The sequence below is a fragment of the Nematolebias whitei genome, chromosome 7 (genome assembly GCF_014905685.2).
Source record: "Nematolebias whitei isolate Nwh7 chromosome 7, NemWhi1, whole genome shotgun sequence".
NCBI classification, from domain to species: Eukaryota; Metazoa; Chordata; class Actinopteri; order Cyprinodontiformes; family Rivulidae; genus Nematolebias; species Nematolebias whitei.
The window spans coordinates 48,018,928-48,029,670 of NC_056504.1; the positions used below are offsets into that span (position 1 = coordinate 48,018,928).

The window sequence follows — 10,743 nt, forward strand, 5'->3', positions numbered from 1 at the left end:
GAAAGTTTACCTGAAACACGCAGCCGAACATTTAGCTAAAACATTCAGCTGACACATTCAGCTGAATGTTTGGGCCATAAAGTGTCAGGAGAATTCAGGTGAAGGTTCATGGATGTTCATCACTGCTCATGTTACTGTTGAACCATGTGATGAGGACAGAGAGGAGCCTGCAGGCAGCTGACGCAGGCTGGAGGAGGAGCGTTATAAAAACACTTCCTGCACACTGTCCGGTGCAGATCCTCATGACGAGGCTCTAAACACGTAACTCTGAACATCTGTAACATCTGTTTCACGACTGTCTGTCCTCTCATGTAAACTGGGTTAAAAATCTTCTTCTATCTTTGTGTGGCTCCTTTTTTAAGTAAGTCGATAATGAAAGGGCATTTTTATCTAACAACAATCTAAGCTCCGCCCACTCCAGTCATCAGTTCTTCCAGTTCCACATTTTTGTGGTTCTTTCTTTGCTGTTTTGAAGTGAACTTCTAGAAATCTCTGCTTGGATCGACTCGTCAGGTCTGTCGTATTTCAGGGATTCATTGACAATAAAATGATTAAAAAAACGCAGCTGCAGACAGAAAAACGCTCCGATTTCAGCTGAAACCAAAGAAACACGAACTGAGTTGATTAATGAGAACGAGTCCCGGATTAACTTTCAGCTCCTACCTGGTGCAGGTGTGCCGACTGACCGATCAGCTGACCCGCAGGTCATGATGGCCGTCAGGGTGCAGAAGAGGAGCAGCTTCATCCTTGGGCTCATCCAGATCTGTGGTCTCTGCAGAGGTTCTCAGTGTGTCTCTCAGTGTGTCCTCTCAGTGTGTCCTCTGTGTGTCTCTCAGTGTGTCCTCTGTGTGTCTCTCAGTGTGTCTCTCAGTGTGTCTCTGTGTGTCCTCTCAGTGTGTCTCTCGTGTGTCTCTGTGTGTCCTCTCAGTGTGTCCTCTCAGTGTGTCTCTGTGTGTCCTCTCAGTGTGTCCTCTCAGTGTGTCTCTCAGTGTGTCTCTCAGTGTGTCCTCTCAGTGTGTCTCTCAGTGTGTCTCTTTGTGTGTCTCTTCCTCTGACGGGGTTTTGTTTTGTTCTGCTCAGACGTCAGCACTTTCGTTTCTCTTCCTCTTCGCTGCAGAGCCCAGACAGGAAGCAGAACAGATTTTGTGCGTTCGTTGTGAATGACGGTGGTGAACACGTGCCTTGTTGTAATCCTGAAGCTGCTGGTTCAAGCCCAGGTTGTCTCACTGTGGCAACCCCTGAAGAAAAATTGAAACAATAGCAATGTTACTTTTTTTTTTTTTCGGCTGCTCCTTCTTCAGGGGGTCGCCACAGTGAAGTCACTCACACGAAGACTTGGAGATTGTTTTTACGCCGGACGTCCTTCCTGATACAACCACAGACCACTGAGCTACCACGGCCCTCTGTGTGGAGCAGAGAGCTGCCATCTAGGGGGAGCAGATGATGGGGGTTAAAGGCCTTGCTCAAGGGCCCAGAGACGGGCAAATGAGGTGGAGGCAGGGGTGGATGTTTCACTTTTCCCACCCACATTTTGATGTCGGTCTGCGGAGTTGAACTGGCGACCTTCTGATCACTGGCCAACCTTCTCTAACCTCTGATCCACCACGCCCCATATTTATTACATTCATTCAGTTTTTCCTGTACATTTTACTCAATGTGGGGGGGGGGGTGTCTTCAGCTCAGATGGATGGATCAATGAATCTCGTCCTCAGTAATGAGGGCGTTGCTTCAGTCAGTCATGGTGAAGAAAGAGTGAAGTCGAAAGGTAAAGCTCTGGATTTACTGGTTTGTCTATGTTCCAGTGTTGTAATGTAACAAAGTAGAAATACTTCGTTACTGTACTCAGGTAGAATTCTGACATATTTTTACTTTACTTCATTATTTACATTTCTAGAGACTATGTCTGGGTTTCTGTCCTGGACCTGACCCAACCCACAGATGAGCGATAAACGATGGAGATAAGATCCCACTGTTTTCAGGCTCGAGACAAACGACTAGTCATGAGTAGAAAGTTTAGGGTCATCCAGGTTTTTATGACTTGAAGACATGCTTGTAGTAACTGAATGGATTCATCGGGCTTCATGGACAAATATAACTGTGTATCATCAGCATAACAATGAAAATGTATCCCATGCTGTTTAATAACTTCACCTAATGGAAGCATATAAGGTAAAGAGTACTCCAAGCACTGAACCCTGAGGAACTCCGACTAACTTTGGTGTAAGAAGAAGATTCATTATTTACTTTTACAAACTGTAATCTATCAGATAAAATGGTTTAAATCATATTTATCTGATGGATTCCAGTTTGTAAATTGACTCCTGAAGAACGCACCACCTCCCTGCAGGTGGGGCCTCGGCACTCAGATTGTTGTGGTTCAAGGAAATCACAGCGGGCAGTCCTGTGACAACTCGTTCCTCCTCATCAGTCGGGCCGAGCCAGTTTCCTGCTCGTGTTCAGTTCCAGCACCAACATGGCTGACTGTACACGTGTGACATAACTGAGATACACCGGCCGCGTTACGCAACATCCTGAAAATGATCTCAAGCTCTTCAGACGTTTACAGGCTGACGACTCGCAGTAAACATGCCCCCCCGTGAATGTGTAACTGACAGAAACATGTTTGGCTTCTGTCTGCTCCTGATACTTCCTTTATGACATTCTGACCCCAGATCAGCGTGACCTGAGCTCAGTCACGTTTGTTTCAACGTTCGGACCATACATTGATTAATGATCGGAGGAGAGGCCTTCCTTTGTGGTTTAAGGGAACTCTGAGCTGTTTTTCACACGTCTGCACTGCCAGCGTGTCCGTTTTATCACGCACCATAAAAACAAATTGCTGTTTTCTGACACGATAAATGTAAAATAAAAAGCTGAGTCAAACCTTCATTTACAAAAACTAAAATTCTTACACAATGGTCAAATGCCTCATTAAAAAAAAAAAAACATTTTAAATTCCTGTTCACAAGCTGCATTTGTCATCAGATTTTATAATTTGAAATTGAGGTCAGATTTCTCTGCATGTGTTTATAAATGTTTAATTTCTCATGCAGCCTTATTTCTATTTTATTTTTTAATCAAATGAAGCCTAAGCAGGTATAATTTCCAAAATTAAACATGACAACGTTATTATTACAAATTCTATGATTTATTTATGTATTTTTATCTTATAGATAGGTTAGATGTTCTTTTTATTTTTTTAATTATGACGAAAGAAATATTGTATTATTTTGAAAGTGTTTTTGAGCGGAAATGGTCATTTCCGGTGTTGGCCGCGATTTTTTTTTTTGTTGTTTGTTTTAACTTTCTTTAGATTTTCTTTAATATGAGTCAGTCAGTGAAATAAGTAAACGAACAAATAAATAAATACATAAACAAATAAATAACTGCTGTTCTATTTACTTTACATGGGCGGAAGTGACGTTGCCGGTGGTTTCCGGTGTTAGCAGTTGTGTTTTCGTGTTAGCTTCCACGGTGTACGAGCTGACAGCAGCCTTGATGACAGCATGGAGGGCACGGACACAAACAGGCCGCTGCTGCGCTATAAAACACAGACACGGAGGAGGCAGAAACAGACTCACAGCGACCCGAAAACAGACGCTGTTCCCCGGAAACCTTCAGCCGAGGCTCCGTCCTGATCCGCCATGGGCGTCATCATCTCCCATCTGTTCTCCAGGTTCACCTCCAAGACCCCCGTCAGGATTTTAATGGGTAAGATTTGATTTGTTGTTGTTGGTGCGTTTGTTTATTATTTACAAACCCATCTGCAAACATCAAGAGTTACTGGTATTTAATGAACAGTACTGTGTATATAAATGTATTTAGCTTTTATTCTTTTAAATTTAAAACATCAGTTCAGGATTCCTGAAGGTTTTTAAAATATTTTTCTTGTTTTTATTTTTCACTCGGACTGTGGGTCCTGTCATTATCTTTTTCAGATAAATTATTTTTTATTTTCTGAGCTAATTAACTGAATTATTGTGTAAGTGCACCGTCTCTGATCAGCTCAGTTCAAACCTGAAACTCGTGTTTTTACACCAAGGTCAGAAACTTTTAAACAGATTTAATTATCTGTGAAACTTTTGCTCCTCACTAAAGGTCACGTGTCCTTGTTGTTTATTTATTTGAGTAGGTTGACCTCATTGGAACAGCTCCAGTTCATAAACTGCAACACTAACACTGTTCAAATCTAAACTAAATGAATAATTTGTGAAAGATTAAAAAGGTCCATTCCTCTGCTTTTGATGTCCAGATGCAAATAAAGCAGTAAAATGGGACTTTCTTGAATTTAAGCAGTAAAAGTTTCAGATCACTCTGTTTTAAAGCGTCTGACCTCGGTGTAGAAACTTTTAACCCAATTGTTTAATGAGCTGATTGTGCACAAAATAAATTAAATTGATGGAATAGTACTTTGTCAACTTGCTGAATCATAAGCCAACTTCAGAGGAGAATCAGAAGCCAACTTCAGAGGCTGCTGATCTCAACAGATGATCCAGTTTTGTGTCAACCTTTAACAGAAAACTGAACAAAAATCTATTTTAAACTGAATATTTAGGCTCTTTATTATTTCACTATCCAAAACGTGCAAACAAAAACACCGGTACGAGAATGAAACGATCTGTGCTACATTTTATTTTACCCATTGACACGTTTATTTTTTTGTTTTTTTTAAGCCTGAATGATTGTGAAGTCAATTAACAAATATGGACACGTTCCTCTGAAAATGGACAGAAAAGCAGCCGAAGTCCAAACTGACACGAGAGAGAATCTGCTGCTTGGAAGGAAAATGTAAAGTTTTGTGGGGATGGTTTAAAACATTTGCACAGCACTGTAGTTTAACACAAACAGCCAGTGTGTGTAAACAAATATACATTCAGGTCATAAGATCTAAAATCCTGAACAGGAGAACTTTAAAAACCACCAACTGATAAACGTGGATGAATAATAATAAATAATGTTGAACGTTGAAGTCGGAGCAGAAATCTGATTCGTTTCTGCTGGTCGCAGTTTGATTCGTCACATCTGAATTTCTCTGGCGCTGCAATCGTCATCATAACTTTATGAATTGTGTGTGTGTGTGTTTCTGCAGTGGGTCTGGACGCAGCAGGTAAAACGACCCTCCTGTACCGACTGAAACTGGCCGAGGTCGTCACCACCATCCCCACCATCGGTGAGTTGTTTACCCGCTTGTGTTTCCACTGAGCGATTAAAATAAACAGAATAGATCATATAAATGTGTGTGTGTGTGTGTGTGTGTTCAGGGTTTAACGTGGAGACGGTGGAGTACAAGAACATCAGTTTCACAGTGTGGGATGTGGGCGGTCAGACCATCATCAGACCCCTGTGGAGACATTATTACACGAACACGCAGGTAAAACTGCTGCGTCCTGCAGCGCACGGACCACTTCCTGTTAACGTGCACGTTTGTTTGTGCTCTTTAGATAAAGAACAAAAAGATGCAAAAGTGATGAAAAGAAGAAATTAGTTAAAAATCAGTCGTTTGTTTTTGAAGTTTGGCTCGAGAGTTATTTTAAAAATCGAACGAAGTGCTCGTGATAAACAAAGATGGCCGCCTGAACTTGATGTTTAGTTGCAGAACTTTTCGGACCGTCGAGACATTTCTGGAGGATTTAGATCAGGGCTCAGGGGGCCACTTCAGAACAGTCCGGTGTTTGGTTCTGACCCGTTCTCGGGTGTTATCGGGGTCCCGTTGGACTCATCACGACTGAGACAGAACTTTCTGACTGAGCAGCACCAGTCGCTCCAGAAGACCTCGATGGTCTTGAGATGTCCATGAACCCTGCACAGATGCAGCTCCAGAACAGAACCGAGCCGCCTCCATGTTCCGCTGCAGGTCCAAGGTTCTGGTCTTTGTTTTGTTGTTGGGTCTGTGATCTGTTGTCAAAAACCTCCACCGTTGTCTCGTCTGTCCAAAGGACGTTGTCCCTGAGACTCTGTGTGGATTTTGACAAACTCCAGTCTTTTTCATGGTTGGACGTCCTCGGTCGTCTTCCATGAGGTCCAGTTTGTCTCAAACCGACGACACCGACTCGATCTCTTCTAATCTCTGTGGAAGTTGTTCTGCTCCGTTTGGTCACCCTCGTATGATCCGTCTCTTCAGTTGTGGACATGTCCAGGGAGGTTGTCTTCGGTCCTGTGGACCTTCTGGATATTCTGTGCAGCTCAGTCAGAGGAACATCAGCTGAAGTTTGATTCTGTGCTCCAGTGTGTTACACACCATGAAACCAAACAGCCCTGTGACTACCTGACTCCCGACTGGAGACGCCCAGGACAGGACACGCCTAGTTTGACATGTCCCTGTGGTCAGTTTTGTCTTTGGAGGACATTGACAGATGGTTTCATCACTTTTGTCAGTTTCAAGTCGTTTCAGGAACTTGCTGGTTTTATTCGTTCTTTAACAAAAGGAACAAACGAACGTGTCCGTGTCGTTCAGCGTGTTGTCCCTTTTCACACGAATACCAAGTAAAGTCACATTTGCTGTTTTGTCTTCAGGGTTTGATCTTTGTGGTGGACAGCAACGATCCAGAGAGGATTAAAGAGGCAGCAGACGAGCTGCGCACGATGGTGAGGAACAAAACCAGTTGCTCCTGAAACCTGCTGGGTTTGTTAACAAAACTCCAGTTTTGGTTTCAGGTAAAGAAATGTTCGTTGCCATGGAGACGATATATATGATGTTCTAATTAAACCTCAGGACCTCTGGTTCTAATGTGATTTAATCCGAGTCACTCGAGCGACCTGACAAAGCGTTGTGTGTTGTGCAGCTGGAGGAGGACGAGCTGAAGGACGTCTCTGTGCTGGTGTTCGCCAACAAGCAGGATCTGCCCAGAGCCATGTCGGGCGCCGACATCACCGAGGCTCTGGGCCTGTTAAGGGTCCGGCAGCCGGTACGTACCTCCGGACCAACGCCCAGGTTTCCAAATTAGACGGGTTCTTTTAGGGTTTAAAAAGTGTATTCTGGCTGTTGATCCGGTCTGTGTGTGTGTCTGTGTAGTGGTTTGTCCAGGCCTCCTGCGCCGTCAGCGGCACCGGTCTGGTCGAAGGTCTGGACTGGCTCTCTGACCAGATCATGAAAAAGTAGCAGCTGAGGTTCTGATTCACGCCGTTTCCCAATGAGTCTTTGAACGCATCAGTGAGTGGATGGATCCAGGAGGACCAAAGATCTTCTGAGAACTTGTTCTGCTGAACCCGAACTGTTTGTGAGGAAACATCGGACCTTTATCTTTTCACTGCTGCTCTGAGGAAAACTCTGATGGTTTGGAGTAATAATATTTAAAAGTTGCTGATGTCGATCTAAAATACTTCCTGCGTGAAGTTTCTGGGTGCAGGAGGAGACCAGGGCCGTGGAGCTGCTGGGCTCCAGCCTCTGCATCAAGTTTCATAAAAACTCCTGTGAACTGAAAGTTCTGCACTTTACTCTGGACCTGAAGCGTCGTCTTGTTTTTATCTTCACGTCGATCTTTTCAGTGAAAATGTTTATTTATTGTTTAAATCATGTTTTATAATATTTTATAATTAAAGTTCTCTGGTGGTTTGATTCAAACAGTCTGACGTTTATTAAAGGTTTCGTTAACATCGAGGCACCACGTGGGTCTGTCCACGGAGGCAGGAGGGCCCGGGACAGAAACCCAGACCTCCTGGGGGGTCCAAAGGTGTTCCCGGGCCATGGAGGTCTCAGGGTCTCTTCCAAGTGGGACGTGCCCAGAAAATCTCTAGAGGAGCAGTGGCTCTACTCCGAGCTCCCCCCAGATAACAGAGCTCTCCACCCGATCTCTAAGGCTGAGCCCCCCCCCCCGGGCCCCACGAAGCCGTTTGGATCCAGTTCTTTCAGTCCTGATCCAAACCTCGTGACCACAGGTGGGGGTTGGAGCGTAGCAGACCAGTAAACCTAGCGCTTTGCGTTTTGACTCTTCACCATGACTGACCGAAGCAACGCCCTCATCACTGAGGGCGAGGCCCAGATCCGTCCAGATACCTGAACTCCTCCTGAGGTGAAGACCAGTCGTTACTCTTCCACATAAACATCGAGCAGCTTTTAAATAAAACGTGTCGCTCAGTTTGTGAAGAAAGTCCCAGGACTTCACCGAACAGCAAAGATTAAATCTGCAACAACAAAAAGGTGAGATTAATGAGATTATGGTGGAGCTCATAAAACCCAGCGGCCTCTGCAGCTCAGACTTCAGAGGTGAAACCTCACGTCGCGGTTGAACGAGTCACAGGAAGTCCGACTGAACGGCCATTTTGATATTTTGCAGTTTTTATAACAAACTTTTCCACCGAGTGATGGACCGACAGTTGACGTCTTTAACTTGAGCTGTTGAAGGTTCTCGAACCGTTGAAACAGCGCGGCAGTCAGGGAGTGAGACACAGGTGTGTGGTTACCATGGAGACCACCACAAGCCACTGGCAGCAGCAGTAACGTCTCATTAACAGCTGACGTCGGGTCAGTCTAAAACGGGACTGAAGGCGAACCGAATATTTTCCAGATTAGGTTCTGCAGCAGAAATAATTTAATCTTAATATCCGAGCACTTTTCACAACAACGGCGTCGTCCTGCGGTCGTTGCAACTTTCAGACGCTCCGGCTCTTAAACATCACATGACTCACACGGGAGACTTTAGTGTTTTTATTTGACCTCTGAAGCTTTTTCTGAATCAAACATGGAGACGTATTTACAGAAACCGTCCGAGAGAGAAACTTTTACACTCGTTAGAGAAAATAAACATCCTGCCCCGAAACAAGAAAATAATTTATGTTGATTTTGGCCTTAAAATAAACATCTGACTTTTTAAACTTCCCACAAAACAACGTTTACAAGAATAAAACCCAAACTTTTCTAAACTTTAAACGAATAAAAAGCTTCATAAAAATCCACCAGAAAAGGCAAATTAGGTAAAAAATAAAAATTAAAAACAATAATCCCAGAGAAGAAACGAGAACTTTGTTGTTCTTCACGTTCCGACTCTGGCGTGGATCATTTTGTTGAAGCAGATTTTAATACTGAACTCTGAAATGTGTTGGAAAAACCATCTACCAAGATGAAACGAGAGAATTCAGAGAAATGTGAGCTTTAACAACACCAGAGCAGCTTTTCACCAAACCAGACCGGACCGACCAGAAGAAATCAACCCAAACCATAAAGAACCAACAAAACTGGATCGCCCAAACCAGACCATCCAGAACAATCCAGACCGGACCATCCAAGCAAATGTTTTTACTGCAGTTTTTATTTTTGTTTAATAATTTAATAAATTTTGTGTTTTAAAATCTGAGCAGAAGGAAAAACATTATTTATGAAAACGACGTCAAACGTCGGCACTTTTAAGAGTTTATTTTATATAAAACATTTTGTCTGCTGCAGAATCAGAGCTGAAGCTTTAAATCCAGGAAGTCTGCAGGAGTTTATATTTTACTGAAATAAAAATGTTTGGTGGTTTATTTAACTTTATCTTCTTATAAAACTAAAGTGAAGCTGCTGAGATCTTTAAATGTTTCTGAACTAAAACAGGTTTTTATTTGTCGTGTTTTTAAATAAAGACGTTTAAGTTCAACACCGAGCTTCATTAACCTAATGTGTAAAAAAATAAAAACCTGCCAACAGCCTGAGTTTAGACAAAACGTCACGTTTGTTCAGGTTTTACTGAAACTGCTTCAGAAACCAGTTTCAGCTCTGGACGGTTTGAAAGTGACGAAGAGGATGAAAATAAAAACAACCTTTATTTTAACTGGAGACAAAAATAAACTGATCTGGAAGAAAGAACTCAAATATTCAGAGTTTACTCATTTATGGCAGCGAGCTTTCTTCTCCGAGCGCATTCGAAGGGTTTTGATTTCCCACGAGTGTTGAAGGGAAGTTTGGCACCGTCGAGAGTTAAAATCATTAAATCAGTTTCTCAAGGTTCAGAGAAGAAAAACGCCACAAACAGACGAGTGAACGCTGCAGAAGGTGGAGGAAGAACTCGTGACGAACACAAAGACGTCTGCAGAGAAATGGTAGGAGCAAAACCCCCCCACCAGGAGATGTAAAAAACCCCACTGGCAGAAGTAAAAAAAAAAAAACACCGACAGGAGCAAAAACCCCTGGGCAGAAGCAAAACCTCCACCGGCTGGAGCAAACCCCCCACCAGCAGAAGTAAACCCACCACCAGCAGAAGTAAAACCCCCACCAGCAGGAGTAAAACCACACCAGCAGGAGTAAAACCACCAGCAGCAGGAGCAACACCTCCAGCAGGTCATTTTGGACCACGAGAAAACAAAGAGCTGCTCCGTATTAAACTCAGGACGTCTGTGGAAACTAACCTGATGGTCGTTCACAGCCCACGAGCTTCTGAAGTTCAAAACTCAACGAGCGACGTTCATCAGAGCTTTGATTAAACTGATCTGAAGAAGAAGCTCTCTGGATGTTTTTACGGTTTGTGGAAAAGTAAAAACGTTCTCCTCTTTGAATTAAACATTCTTACATCTGTAAACTGACAAAAACTAGAAGAACAGGTTCCGATTCCTCATGGTTCTGTGATTTTAGCAGAAATCTTGATTTATTGTGACTGGCCGACTCTGAACATTTTAATCTATCAGTCGTTTCATTTTCTGCTGGATTTCAGAGACAGAGCAGCTGGAAAGTCAATAATTAACTGGTTAACTGTTCTAAATATTAATTTTCATGTTTGTTGCAACAGCTCCACAGGGCCACGTGCGGCCCCAGAGCAACAGCTCCACAGGGCCACG

General features: G+C 43.3%; 2 protein-coding genes across 2 annotated transcripts in view; both read left to right on the plus strand.

Annotated features, from left to right (window-relative positions):
* LOC119412013 (gastrula zinc finger protein XlCGF57.1-like) overlaps positions 1-10,743 on the plus strand; it is a 520,281-nt gene that overhangs the window by 236,022 nt on the left and 273,516 nt on the right. The window lies entirely within an intron of this gene.
* LOC119412024 (ADP-ribosylation factor 1-like) lies at positions 3,580-7,163 on the plus strand. The gene is made up of 6 exons (XM_037679000.1): positions 3,580-3,711; positions 5,090-5,170; positions 5,262-5,371; positions 6,514-6,585; positions 6,783-6,905; positions 7,013-7,163. The coding sequence occupies exons 1-6, from the start codon at positions 3,645-3,647 to the stop codon at positions 7,097-7,099; spliced, it is 540 nt and encodes a 179-aa protein (XP_037534928.1). The 5' UTR covers positions 3,580-3,644; the 3' UTR covers positions 7,100-7,163.

Bases quoted from the DNA above. Each gene is read 5' to 3' on its own strand.
- LOC119412024 (XM_037679000.1), top strand. From the start codon at position 3,645: ATGGGCGTCATCATCTCCCATCTGTTCTCCAGGTTCACCTCCAAGACC. The intron at 5,171-5,261 runs GTGAGTTGTTTA...GTGTGTGTTCAG, and splicing joins CACCACCATCCCCACCATCG to GGTTTAACGTGGAGACGGTG. The intron at 5,372-6,513 runs GTAAAACTGCTG...TTTTGTCTTCAG, and splicing joins ATTATTACACGAACACGCAG to GGTTTGATCTTTGTGGTGGA.